The sequence below is a fragment of the Chinchilla lanigera genome, unplaced genomic scaffold, assembly GCF_000276665.1.
Source record: "Chinchilla lanigera isolate Chin_1 unplaced genomic scaffold, ChiLan1.0 scaffold00043, whole genome shotgun sequence".
NCBI lineage: Eukaryota > Metazoa > Chordata > Mammalia > Rodentia > Chinchillidae > Chinchilla > Chinchilla lanigera.
In genome coordinates, this window is record NW_004955444.1 from 11,258,038 (window position 1) to 11,273,229 (window position 15,192).

Consider the following 15,192-nt stretch of genomic DNA (forward strand, 5'->3'; position numbering starts at 1 on the left):
TTAGATTTAGTCTCTATTACCAAATAGCGTGCTATAAAACTTGCAAGATGAATTAAACCATATCTAAACCAAGATCCTATGTATGCTTTTAAAGCCAACAATATCTTCTCATTTATTAAACACCTGACATTCAGTTCCAACCAATAGCACAAACCTTGACACTCGATTTTCCATGGCAATAACATGCTCATTTTGTTACTACAAGGGCATGAAAATAGTTTATGCACCTTATGCATATCCCATAATGTTACAGCCAATGCTGCGCATTGATTCAATTCTCCGGAAGTGATTTCACTAATTAATTAAACACACTTGTTGTTCAAGGTGTTGTTCTTGATGGTCTGAAACAACAGTGTACAAAACACACAAAAGTCTCCACTGTCCTGGAACCCTCCTCTGGGAGGAGACACATAGGGAAACTACACAGCGGTGCCTCGCTTCACAAACTTGGTTCCTTCCACAGTTCTGGTCCCAGAATCCGCTCCCCAAGTATGCCTGCGATTTAGTGGCACCCAGGATCATGGAACGAATTCTGAGACCAGAACCATGTAAAGAATTAAGTTCATGAACCGAGATACCACGCTAGTAAATCAGGCGGTGACAAGTGTTAAGGAAAAAAATAAAACAGAAAGCGTGAAACTGGGGCTGGGACTGGGGCTCAGTGGAAGAACATCTGTGTAGTGGGACCAAGACCTAGGTTCAATCTCTAGCAGAAGAAGAGAGAAAGCACAGAGCTTCAATTCTATATAATATTGTCAGGGGAGGTCTCACTGTGAGGTGATGTTGGAGCAATATTTTGGCATTTCACAGTTTTAGACACAAATAAAAACTGGAGGAGCTAGGTTACATTGCTCAAGGCTCTGTGATCACTTTCAGTAACTGAAAGCGATGATTATTTTAAACACAGATTCTCTACTTGGAAAGATACTTTTATGTCTTGTAAGACAGATTGCATATTTATTCATTCCTTCCACCCAAAAGATTAAAATATTAGGCTAACTCCAATTACCCAAGCCCTATACTGCCCAGACAGATGAACTCTGAATATTGAGAAGGAAAGAGATGCAAGATTTCTCATTTTGCAGGAAGTCCTCTTGAAGGGGACGATGACTATTAGCCTATCATTTTAAGATAAAATAATTCTAGTCTTAATGCAAGCCTCAAACTGTGTCTTGAGAAACATCCCGGAGGGCTGTAAAGAGTTAACTTTGTAGTCCTGACTTAGCCCTGGAATGCTTCTCCAAAGACAAAGAATACCAAGGCCCAGATAATCACCTATGACCCTGCCTGGGTTGTTTCATCCCTTCCCTGGCCCTAGATAAACATTGTAACCATAAAGGAAATGTATGGTTATCTAAAGGGGGACATACAGAACAGAGTACAGAAAGTATATATCATTGTGGTTGGGCTCATGACCGGAGCCTGACCCGGTTAGGTGGCACAAGGAAAACAACATGTGGCCAGGGCTAAAACATTCCAATCTGTTACCGTGGAAACTAAAAATGTATATAAGCTGGGAACAAAGGCAGGTCCACACCCACTTCCCTGACTTGCAAGTCGGGATGAGAGGTGACTGGTCTAAATTAAAACTCTGTCTGTTCTCTTTGGTCTCTGGTGGAATATAGCCCGAATTTTTGCCGTAACACTCTGTGTTTATGTATATTTTAAATTAGAAGTCATGTGGCTAGGCATAAATAGTTCCTTCAGAGTTATAAAAATTGTATTCACAAGTTCGCTTTGCGCTTTAAACAGCTGCAATCATGCTTACACTGACCCTGCGGGAATATGTTTAAGCATACACTATTTTTGCAACAGTAAGGCCTCAGACTGTAATATTTTATCTCTGCATGCAAAATGTCTTCCATTGTTTGTTCTCATATGCAATATTAAGCTACCTACTAATTATCTATTAATTAAAATCCTGAGCAGCATGATGTTCCACATCTATTTCCTCCTAGTGGCATTAATTAAAATTTTTGTGCATACTGTGTTGCATCTATTTATGTTTGACGATATCACCATCCTCATCACATCTTACATTTACTGAATTTCTATGCTAGTCACTATGCTAAGTACCTAACAGGTAATAATTCATTCAATCCCCATCCCCATTTTACAGGTGGGATGAGTGAGACACATTGTTAATATGTATACTTTGCTAATTAAGCAGAACCTCCCCTCCTTGCAGATACCTTACACATTCTGGAGGGAGTAGAGTGGTCATTAACATAGGCCCATGACTGGGAAGGTTTTACAGGCATGCTTGTGATTTGCTTCAGCCAAGGCAATGTGAGTGGACACGTTACAGGTCACTTCTTGGGAGAAGCTTCTACGGCAGTGCACAGTTTGCCGTGTTCCCTTCACATGTCACTACTGTCAGAGACACTGCAGCTGAAGGATCACATGCCTGGAACTCTGAGGGGGCACAGTGGAGCAGAGATTCCATGGCCCAAGAAGGACAGGGAGAATAATCTTGAAAGAAATGTGTGCTGCCTTATGTCTCTGAGGCTTTCTGATATTTGTGAACAACAAAGGGGGGTGGTGACGGGTATTGTAGAGAAACCAGGAGATGTCTAGAGAAGAAACCCATGAGGAACTTGGGTGGAGGAGTAGCTATTTTAGTGGGAGGCTGGGCAGAGTTTCTCTATGGATACCCATCGGCTGACTCTTAAGTGCCCAAGAGGTCAGCCAGCCACACGGGACCAGGAATCGAACCTCCCAGCAGAGGACCCTTAGATGGCTCTGAGGTGGTCACTCTCTGGGGCTCCGAGAGATGAGTGTGGAGGTGGTCAAGGGCAGATCACGTACGAACTTGTAAACCACAGTGACACAGTGAAATTACAGTCAACCCTCCAGATCTGTGGGTTCCACACTCACGGATTCAGACCACTGTGGATTACACACTCAGAAAAACAAACTACGCCTGTACTGAGTATGGCCAACTTTACATTTTCATTATTTCCCAAACAATACAATAAACCACTATTTATATAGCATGTATATTAATTAGGTTTTATAAGTAATCTGGAGATGATACATAGAAGAATGTACACAGCTCTAAAATGAATGTGCATAGGTTATGTGCAAGTACTACATTATTTTATATAAGGGATTTAAGCCTTCTGCGATTTCTTTATCTGTGGGGTGTCCTACAATCTTCTGTAGATGCCAAACAACAACTGTAGCCTAACAGCAGTGTAGTGCCATTCATGGTTTTAAGCAGTGGACGAGGACAATTCACCTGTATAGATCCTCACGGCATCTGTTGAATATAGAATGTAGCAGAGAGACATGCAGCGTGGAAACTCCATTGGTACAAGTGAGGAATAACGGTGACTCAGTCTAGAGTGACAGACTTGAACACATTCTGAATCACAACTGACAGAACCTGATACAGTTTTAGAGGTGGAAGGGAAGGAAAGAAAATGACCAAAGATGATACCCGCATTCTGGCTTGATAAATCAGAAGAGATGGGGCACAATTTACACACAGGGGGGAAGCCTAAGGTGGGCAGAAGCAGTTTGAATATACAGAAAACATAATTCAGTACTGGAAACAAATATAAATTCGAGGTGTTTGTGATACAATCCAGTGTTTCATGATGCAAACTGAGGAACTTTAGGAATGAAGTAAGAACCTTTCACGGATGCCGGCTCTTGTGAAGCTGGGTCCTCTATTTGTACATTTATTAGCAACATGCTTGAGGAAACTTCAAAGCTAATTCCATCACCAACACCACCATTTCCATCTTTCTCCCCCAAGTCACAAACTGTCCTATGCTGCAGTTTGCTCATGACTCAATCCTGGGGCATCCGCACTTGCAAAATTAAATCTGTTTCCAAATTTCCCATCTTCACCGGCCTTCATTACTCTCTGACTCCTTCTTGGGAGAATACACATGTCCTCTATTTTAAAGTCCCATCAGAGGTTTTGAAATATACATGAATTATTTTTACTTATTTCCAATATCTAACTGTGGCTAACCAGAAAATAACACATTCAAGGACAAACGTATTTAGCTCCTCAAAGTGAAACAGAAATCATAAAACTTTGGTTATATTCATAGCATCACTCTATCTCATGCTACTGGACAGCAAAGTCATCTCAACTCCATCTTTAAATCAAAGTTAAGTAGGCGGAGTTAGCAAAAATGCCTCTGTGTTAAAGGAAATTTTATTTCTAGAAGAGTTCCCAGGTCTCCAGACTTCATGATAAGACAAGTTCTACACTAGGCCCTTTGTAGGAATGAATCACTCATTTCAAGAAAGGCCAGCAAAGAGATCTTATGAAGCAATTTCTCTTAAAACTTGGCATTGCGTCCGAGGTCTGCTTTTCCACTCTGACCAAGAATAATTACTGCATGGTGAGAAAACCATTTGTAACTAGTTTTGTAGATAATTTTTTAAGCTTGGCTGCACTGAAGCATCTCTGAGTACTAAGGGTGATGGCAAATCCAGGCACTTGGGTAACTACAATGTTTTAAAGTGACTGCCCTGCAGACTGAGCTATGGGGAACATGTACATATTTAGAGTTAAATTATACAGTGTACACACGAAAAAACCAAGTTAGTTTTTCCACTATTTGCTCATTTCATGTCACGTTTTTAACAAACATGCAGAGTAGTGAAAAGGCTTTTAGAGTAACAGAATGGGGAAATATTAAGTGAAAAAACAATCATTTTTAAGGAGTTTTAATTACCAAAAATATGCAATCTTTTTATACAATTAGTGCTCTAACTATGAACATTTAAAATCAAGTAAAGGGGGGCTGGGGATTTAGCTCAGCGGCACAGCGCCTGCCTGGCAAGCTCAAGGTCATGAGTTCGATTCCCGGTACCAGAAAAAAAAACTAAAAACAAGTAAAGGGACCCCCTTAGCTCAAACCTTTCCTGCCAAAACATGCTTGTATTACCTGAACCTTTTAAAAAAAAGGCAAGTCAATACACTAACAAGTCAGTATAGTGACCAAGGAAGGCTGGACTGTCGATGGCTACAGCAGTCATGGCGAACCTCTCGGAGCGTTCAGTGATACAAAGGGCCCCCTGCGGCACGCGTGCCACAGCTTCGCTAGCGCTGCACCAGAGGCGACGTCTCTGAAGCAGTTTCAGCATGGGCCTGCCGATAACCCTGCGCTGACAGAGGACTCGGCTGGACAGTGGGAGTTAAAACTTGTCCTGACGAGAGGTCCAAGATTGGTCCAGATGTTCTCCTAAAACCACTGTAAGAGCTGGAATCTATAATTTGACTCTATTTATTGCCTTACTGATAAAGATTCTTCTTCTCTATGCTTCCTAACTACCTCAAGGGGGAAAGAACCGGTTTCTAAAATAGAACAGATCATATAATACAATCTATTGGGCTGGAGCTAAGGCTCAGTAGTAGAGTGCTTGCTTAGCATGCGTGAGGCCTTGAGTTCAACACCAAGAACTGCAAATAAGAAAAATAAAAACAAAACCTTCCTGTTTATTAAATAAAGTAAAAGAAAATTCCATAAAATATAAACCTTTCTGTCACAAGGGTTCCAAGATAATTCGAAGTATCACAAAACCACTTAAAAATAATTTCCTGCCCTTTCACCAACTTCAGACTGATTAATTCGTCTGTAATGGGAAGTCTCAGTTTAATGTGTAAAATGTGATAAGTAACTTTTAAAAACCAACTTCTCATAAGGAATGTAATCATTATGTGTTGCAAACATGTACTAATAAAAATAAAGGATTAAAAGAACTAGTTCATTAGACAGAGGAATACAGAATCTTAATTCTAAATTATCCATAAAACAATAAATATAATTATTACACATAAGACATATAATTTAAATTTTTAAATACCATGCACTTAATATGAATTTCAAAAATATATCAAATGAGAGAGTATGTCAATCATGCCTTCATTAGTATAATACCTAATTATGATAAAACTGGAATAAGTTCTAAATATTTGATATCTAAACTGAATTATTCATGAAAATATGGGATGATATGTGTGTGTGAGGTAAACAATCCCCATCTGCAATGAATGTAAATCAACAACTTCATAAAGAAAGTATACAATAAAAATAAGATAATAGTATTTATATCATTTTCAGAATTCCATAATTTTGAATATATTCAATAATTTCTGTCTCTTGAATGGATGAGCACGCATAACATCAGACACTATGCTGATTATTTCATGTATTAATTTGTATAATTTTCCCCCACAAAACTTGAAGTTCATAAGCCAAGTGTGGTGGCACATGCCTGTAATCCCAGCACTCAGGAGGCTGAGGCAGGAGGACTGCTGTGAGCTCAAGGCCAACTTGAACTACAGAGCAAAACCCTGTCTCATAAAAAAAGTAGAAATTCATTGCTATTATTATTTATCTACTTCTGCAAATGAGAAACAGGTGCCCCAAAGTCATGATATTTTACTGTATCAAGCTGCTTTGATTAGATGTGAAAGAAACATAATTATATACCAAGATGACAAATCATTCAGAGATCATGCAATTCTCCAGCTTTCAAATTCTTAAATAAGAATTAGAGTTGATCTGGCTAGAAATGTATTCATTAACTGCCTCCATCTTATCTTAATTCAAACTTTCAAATTGTTGGTCATGCTATTTGGGATATTGCTTAGTAGGTAATTCATTCATTCAAAACAGGACAAAGTACTGGCTGTGGATATATATATATATATACATATATATATATTTTTTTTTTTTTTGGGTGTGTGTGTGTGTTTACTCATTTGACAAATACACGTCTATTATGTTTCCCATCTTTTACTGCATCCCTTGAGCACACGTACATTACAATAGTGCCCTAAACCAAAGGACAACAAGAACATCCCATACATAGCTGGTACACCTTTAGTCATATTTTACTGTAATATTTTCACACTGAATCTTAGGGTTCATCTATAAAACAGAATTTGATCCCTCTCATCCCTCACATTAAATGTTTGTTTAAAATCTCTATCCACCTATCTGCACCCCATTTTCACCAGTTAAGGTGTTAGAATAAAGAAGACCTACACAATCAGCACAAAGTTCTACATTTTCTAAAACTAAAGAGAGAATGCATGGATTTTTTCAAAAGTCACCCTTTCTACAGTTATGTTATTAGATAAATGTAAAAGCACAACATCAAAGACTTACTCATCTATTTGACAAACACAGATCTCCACTTCTTTCAGTGCGGTCTGAAGTTTACCCAGCAGTTTCTGATAGATATCTTGAGTTTCCAAGTCTTCTTCCTTTAATAAATACCGGAGTCCACGGCCATCCTTCTGTCCCAGAGACAGACCCGAGGGGGCCGCCATGGTGGTGATTGTATGCTGAATGTACACCATAGGGCTCAGTTTCCCTGAGGAATTAAAATCACTTCATAGCAATATTTATCAGTATCACAGCTGCCCACTCTAACATATCTTAGATGTCCAAGCTTATATAAAATAGAATCCCAATCCAATGCTGAATTTAATTCAGAATTAAAGTTTGTGGAGAGTTATAGTTAAAAGCTATACATAGTTCAATCCCTTGTCCTACTGCAATGGTGAAGAGTGGCAGTACGCATCCCTCATCTGCTCCTTTGGCATTTTTCTCTAAGTTATAAGGTCATTTCAGATTACTGGTTTTCACAGCAGATTAGCTGTGCCTATCACACATAGGCACATACAACAAGGAAGGCCAAAAAAAAAAAAAAAATCACCCTTCTTAAAAGGAATATAATCAAAATGCTCAACTCCATCTCCATTCTGCAGATGCTTATGCATAATTATTTAAGTGATTCTAGAATGAGGAATCCCTTATGAAAGGCAGGTTTGTTGCACACTCAGAATCCATCAAACTTTAAAGTGCAGGAATAACTGCAATTGCCTAAATCATTCTCCATGATCTGATAAAATTTCAAAAGAGAACATACCTTGCTCAGAAGATTTATTTTCTTTATCATGAGAATTATGTTTCCTACTATCCAACTGAACACCAAAGGCACTCCCCAGGGACGTTGATGTCTTAGGATAAGAAACTTCCATCACATTGACATGGCAGTTGGTAGGGCAGAAATCACTGCTGTGCAGTGGAGAGATTTTAGCTTTGGCCTGTTTAAAGGTGGGCCAGGCTCTGTTTTTCAGGAAACGGGAGAACTGCAAATTAAAGAAGAAATAAAAAGTACTTGAACACACAATAATAACAAAGCCTTTCACTTGGATCATCCATAACAAAATCAACAGAAAATTAAATCGTGCCAACTGACACAAGTGAAATAAAGTGTAAGTTCTTAGGAATTAAATAACTATTTCAAAACCCAAACTTTTATTTTCATGGTGCTAGATTGAAACCAGGGCCTTTGCACTGAGCTACGTCATCGTCCCGCAACCCATACACATCATTTTTTAATCTTTTATTTTGAGACAGTGTTTCCTCAGTTGCCCAGGTTGGGCTCAGATATTTTCCTCTGGGCTCAACTTCCCAGAGTTCTGGGATTACAGGTCTGTGCCTCCACATCCAACTACCCCCGTCATTCCCTTGAAAGTCTGATCACAAGTAAGGTGTTAAAAGAACTGAATCCCCATGATCAGTACAACTTAGTAGGACACAGGCTCCTAGCAGTGACAGAGTCTAATAAAGAAAACAGTACCTTGGGGCACCAGGAAAGGAAGCAGATCTTAAAAGGAAGACAAGATAGCAGAACAATATAGGTACCAGGTCAAGGGTAACAGAGGAAGGTACTATTTCAAGTATTATTAAAAAGCCAAGCCAAAGCATGATTCTGTGTACAGGTCAGAGAGCAAAGAGCCGACGTATTAATCCAGAATGGCAGGATCAATGCACTTTCCACGCCTCCTGCTAGTCAGAAATGAGCTTTGGAGTCATAATCAACTTGAAGACTAGTTTCTAATCTGATTTGATAACACAGGCAATAAAGTGACAGTGAAATGATTTCCAAATTCCAAGGGTGGCCACTCCGTTGGTTCAAATCTTGTAATGGTTTTCCATTCAAATCCTTCAGTTTTTGCCATGGACTATACAGTTGCCCCAAATTTGATCTTCCTCTAGCTTATCTATATAAAATTCTCTTCCCTTAATCCACGAAATCCTCGTAGCTCTCTCTGAGTTTCTCTCATATATTATCGAACTACTCACTCTGCCTTTGCAGCCTCACAGTGAGACAACTCTTCCCTCACTGCCAAACTTTTTCTGTGCATCTTCAGATCCTAGTAAATGATGCAGAGGCATTCCCTGAGTTCTCAACCAGGTTCCACTTTCCTGGTTATATGCTACATGACAGCACACTGTGAGACTCTCTTTATCACTATAAATAATTTATTACCTTCTGTCTACCTGGAAGATGGCAAACATCATGAGGGTAATAACTACATTTGTGTATTATAAACATATTTCTCACAGAGTTCAACTGACAGTCCTTGGGTACCTGGGAGTGAGGCATTGCTACTGGAGTAAAAAAACCAGAATATTGGGCAAATTAGTATCTTCTACCATTTTTAGTAAGAGAGGGGGAAATGCAAAAGTCAACTGTATGATGTGAGAAGATGGTAAATATAATTGAAAAAAATAAAGCAGAGTAAGAGGGTTGGGAATTTCAAAGGGGAAGTGAAGATTAAATGGCCAGTTGTAATTGGAGTAGTCAGGGGAAACCTCACAGGATGGCTGTCAGCTAAGCAAAATCTCAAAGGAAGAGGAGACTAAAGAATGTGGATATCTAGGCAGAAGTATCCGGTTGAAGAAAGAGCCAGTGCAAAAGCCCCAGGTTGGGTGTGTTCGAGGAATATCAAGAAGACAGAGCAGAGGTAAATGGGAAGGCAGAGGGACACAGCACTGGAGAGGCTCACGGTTTAGGGAGGCACACGCTCTGTGGGACCTGGTACACCTTAACAAACTGCGTGGACACAGGTGGGAGCAGGGGACCACTTACAGGAGAACAATCACAATGGCTCGTCCTAGACCATGAGTGACAGAAGCAGGGAGGAAAAAGTGCAGAATCTACAGGTAGAAATGCACTAAGAGAAATAGGGTGAAGAATGTATTCTGTGGCAGAATGGGCATAATCTTGAGTCAGGCAAGACAACTGGCAGGACACACTGCAGAGGGTACAATCAGGAATTTATTCCAAACATGAATTAAGCTCAGATGCAGGAAGTGGGCCAGGAGATCACCACGAGAGGGAGAATGGAGGAAGAAAATGCGAAAACCAGGTCCTTAGCTCCAGGACTCTGCCCAAGGAGGAAGGAGGAACAGGAGGAACCAGGATAAAATACTATAAACAAGCCAAGGACAAGAGCCAGGCATTTGTGCTGCCACAGAGAATTGCTAAAGAGAGTTTCAACATCAACTGCATCAGGTACTGTGCAGACAAAGAATACAGTGAGGACTGCGAATAGGCTTTGGCCAAATAAAGCCATTTCAGATACACAGCAGGGACAAGAGGAAAACTGGAGCCTGTTGAGGAGAAGGTTACGGAGACAGTAGGATCTGCCAGCAGGTATAGTGAGCTCTTTTCAGGAAAGTGATCAAAGAAATGGAACTCTTCAGGGAAGAGCGTGGGGGGCTGGGGAAGTATCTACTTTTTAATAAATGATACAAAGAAGTAATATAAAGGAATATTTGTACACTGACAAGAACAAACAATTCTTGGAGATGAGACTTCAAGTTTTAATACATTAATAGATTATTAATAAATCATTGATCATTGCAACATAATTAAATCCAATTACAATCATTTGGTTAAAAGTCAGAAATACTAAACATAGGCTATTGTGTAGATAGTCCCATGTTTCAATTAAGTATAAAACTTTTTGGACAAGTTACAAAAGTTCTGTATTTGACTGTCCTGGGGAAGAATTTTACACATGTTTTCAAATCCATACATCATTTTCAAGATTATATGGCATTAATAAATATAGGTACTTAGAATGTTCAAAATAATACTTCCAATTCCTACCAGCAATATCTTTGTGTAAACAGAAACTATCTCTTGAATGCAATGTACATCTAGTATTCCCAATACTGAAAATAAATAAATTATGGAATTATTCTAAGACAGAATAATGATTCTAAAATGGAAAAAGATTCTCAAGACACTTTATTGCACATCTGAATTCATCTGAATACATCCTCCTCCACAGACAATAAAGGCCTGCATAAGATTATTCAGGTCTGAGTTCAGGAAGGTCCAACCTTGTGTCACGCATGAAATGAAAAACATCTGTGGGCTCTAAAATTGGCCAGGAAACCTATTATGATCATAACAGCCTAGCTATAGAAACTATAGAAATCAACTAGTTTCTATTTTTAAAACCTAAAAATTTTAGAGTCAAAATAAAGTCAAGCCAGCCTTTTTAAGAGTTTAGTTTCTATGGATACATGTTACTGCACCAAAAAAAAAGGAGTGCTGAAGCTTTCATCCAGAAGAAAAACATGTTAATAATAGTTTAAAAATAAATATGTGGAAATTAAAAATCACAAATGGTACAGTTTCTGTTAACATACATCTGATACGTGAGTGGGGCTAACTTTATATAACCTACGAGGGTTATCATCCTAGGTGCTTACATCTTGTTCAAACTGAGATGATCCTTGAAATGTTCCTGCCAATCTTGCCTTTCAACCGGTGAGACAGCCAATTCTTTTAAGTGTGCTATGAGCAAATGAGATGATGATAACAACAGCTTTTATAGCGTTTAGACCCTACTTTACTAGACATGTCTCTTTCGTTTCTATGTGAAAAATAAAAATAAGCAAGAGAGTATTTCAAAGGACTGACACCTGGAGTGCTACCCACCAGCTACGCGACAGAATGCTGCTGTGACCTGAGACCAATTCTTGTCTTCAAAGAGGGCCTGACAAGAGTTAGCACCCACCACTGTGTGGGCACTCAGCAATAACGTACATAAAAGGCCCTCTGTAGTCCAGCAGTGTTAGTTTTATTACCTGAATTCACTGCTGTCACCCTCTCCCTCTCTACTATAGAAGTTTTCAGAATCTCAGCTACTTATGAGGCAGTGGATCACATTTTACACTCACCAGGACGACGATTTTAAGAATCTATGACATTTGAGGACAAGCCCGGCAGGACGTGCCTCTAATTCCCCGCACATGTACCCCAGTTAACTGCGAATCATGTTTGTGGTAGGGACCAAGAAAGGACAGTGTTTTCATCCACCGTAACTCATGTATACTTTGTAGAGCTTGGACTGATCTTTCCTCTCCATCTCCAATGCTTCTACGCCAGTCTATAGGTAGCAAAGATTACTTATTAACCTCCTCATCACTGTGACTCATCCCCTGCCAATACTTTAAGCTAGAGATCTCCAGCCCTGTACCGTGGAAGTGGACCGCACACCAGGAGGTAAAGGGCAGGCAAACAAGAAAAGCTTCACCTGTATTCACATCCGCTCCCTACTGCTCACACCCCTTCTTGAGCTCCTCTTCCTCTCAGACCCACAGGGCTTTAGGTTCTCGCAGGAGTACAAATGCTAGCGTGAACTGCGTGTGCAAGGAATCTAAGTAGTGCCTCCTCTGAATCATCGCAAAATCACCCACCACACACCTGTCCACAGAAAAGCTGTCTACCACAAAACCAGTCCCCGGAGCCAAAAAGGTTAGGAATCATTGCTTTATACTATTACCAAAGAGATTCTCTTACAAGCAAACTTCATTATTATGTGACTTCAGAATATCCCTGGAAAAACTGATTTTGCCAGTTTTGTTTGTTTAATTACATCCAATTCTCATTTTTCTTTCTAGTCCAGGTGCTATTCCAACTTTTTACCAGTGAGATCAATCTCATTTCCATATCTTTGCCTGAAATGATGGTATCTCTCTTTACTTGAATGTCATCTTTCCTCCTTTACACTGTGACAAATATTACCAATTTACAGGAGCTACTGTATGCTGACTACCCAATCCACAATAATTTTTTCACTTACTAGAATTCTTTTGCTCTGGTAGTCATAATCATACTGGATGATACATAAGCTGTGCTATACAGTGTCAAAAGGAGGTAAACAAACCACCATGTTAGAATAAAAGGGAGCAAGATTGAAATCCCACTGCTGCTATGTTTGGGCAAGTTACCGGACCAACATGAACTTTGGTCATAAGACGGGGAATGCGTAATGTGTATCCCGTACTACCATTTCAGTAAGTTTATACAATGTAGGGAAACTGTAAAATATCTCATGCAATGCCTGATGCCTTGCTGCAGACTGCAAAAACTGTTGCATGCTACACAACTCTAGGAAACAATGAGATATTAGCTAGGGTGTATGGGGCCAGCACGCTCAACCATTCATGACTGTATTGCACTATTACCCCTCACTTTATACATTTTAACTTTTCTGATCATCTAGACTGTGTAAGAAGGCAGGGATTGCTGAGGAACTCTTACTTAAGCCCCCATTTTCTTCATAAAGGCTATATATTAGCATCTCCCTGTTCTTCCTGTCCCATACGACAACAAAGTTGCCATTACGAAACTGAGTCTTTGATCTATGCTGTGGATTTTTATTAAAGACAATTTTAAAATATCTGCTACATAAAGTAAACCCTTTTTTGTTTTGCTCCTTATGCAGGGGTATGCTTATGGATACTATTTATGACATTTCTTAGTGTTGCTGCTGTGAAATCTAGAGTGATAGACTTCTTTTAGAACATAATCCAATAAAAGCTATGTTTCTTTTAAGAAAAACTGTATCTTCCACAGGAATATTGATAAATATGTAGTAGGATGCTTCCCTTCTCATTTTGACTACCAGAAAGATGAAGGCCAACTTTAGCACCTAAACAGTCTTTGAACCTGTTTACATAGAATCCTTTCCCTGGGAGTCTATACCCTCTATTCTAATACAGCATTAGTATGTAGTAGACATTGATAATTTCCCTCCAATATCCACTCTCTTCTTCTTTCTTTTAGTAATAAAACTTCCTGAGTTTTAACTAGGCACTCATGCCGGCTTGTGGGAACATTTCTGCAGCCTCTCTGTTGCTAAATAGCTGATACGGTGTACACAGGAGTGATATGGACAATTTATGAATCATGCCCTCACAAGGAAATTATACTCTGCCTTTCCTTTTTCCCTTTCTAGGGGGTTATAACTTTGACATGGCGGTGAGCCAGCTTTGACCCTGGAGAAGAGGACAATATCCCAGAAAAAAAGAGCAAAACTATACATTTGAAAAGGTTCCTAAAGAGCTGTGCAGCCCTGCCCCACTAAATTCCTGTCAGGTTGAACTTCTATATGAATGAGAAATAGATCTATGTTGTTTCAGCCTCTGCTATCTTCATCTTTCATAAAGCAGTTTAATCTATTTTGATTCCACTTTTTAAACATAATTTAGATTTTCCATATATTTCTTTACGCTACTTCCAGTGTTTTTGCTGGATGAAATGATGGAGGTAAGTAAGAAGAAAAGCCAAGGAATAAAAGAAAATGACACAGACACACTGACCCATCTGCTGGCCAGAGCCCCTACCCTTCCTATATGGGTCTATTTTGAAGTAGAATAACTCTTTTTCAAATGTGTTTAAAAGGAGAATAGTACTAATTTGCATTTGCTTAGAGCATTTATATTTTACTTCAAAACGCTATCACATTCTCCATAGGAATGAGAAGTAAAAGGAAAATCTTCCCTCCTTCAATCTCGATAAAAGGCACATTTGTGGACTTTGGCCACACTGAAGGGGTAAGCGGAGCTCATCAGTCGTGGATGAGGACAGACAGATGTGGCAGTGATCCTGAGATGACTCTTGGTCACGTGAATGGACTTTTAAAAAATTAAAACAGCAATGCACACTTACCAAGTCAAACATCGCAGGAGAGCCTGAAGAAAAAAGATAAGATCCCTCTTTTCCCCTCATCTCACTCTACCTGCTGCGGCCAACTTCACAGTCCCTTGGTGTTTCACACATGTGGAGCCCTATTCTCATTTTCACTTACAATATCAAGGACAAAAACTACAGTCAAATAAAAATTCATATACTGTGTAACAATATCCTCTAGTGTGGATGTACATAATTTTAAGCAACCACACTCTTTAAAATTTAGTCTTCTATTGATATAAATAAAATAAAAATTTAAACTTGTTACATGGTTGGAGATCAATTTTCACTAATTTTAATTCCAAAATATATCCCCAAATCCTTCTCATTTTCTCTGTCTCCTCCATCTTTTTTTTTTTTTTTTTT

At 39.2% G+C, this 15,192-nt stretch overlaps 1 protein-coding gene across 1 annotated transcript in view; it reads right to left on the reverse strand.

Moving 5' to 3' along the window:
- Prex2 (phosphatidylinositol-3,4,5-trisphosphate-dependent Rac exchange factor 2) overlaps positions 1-15,192 on the reverse strand; it is a gene marked incomplete in the record, with an annotated part of 260,363 nt that overhangs the window by 103,720 nt on the left and 141,451 nt on the right. The window contains 2 exon segments of the mRNA XM_005392120.2: positions 7,143-7,350; positions 7,909-8,131. Coding sequence (XP_005392177.1) covers positions 7,143-7,350; positions 7,909-8,131 — 431 coding nt within the window.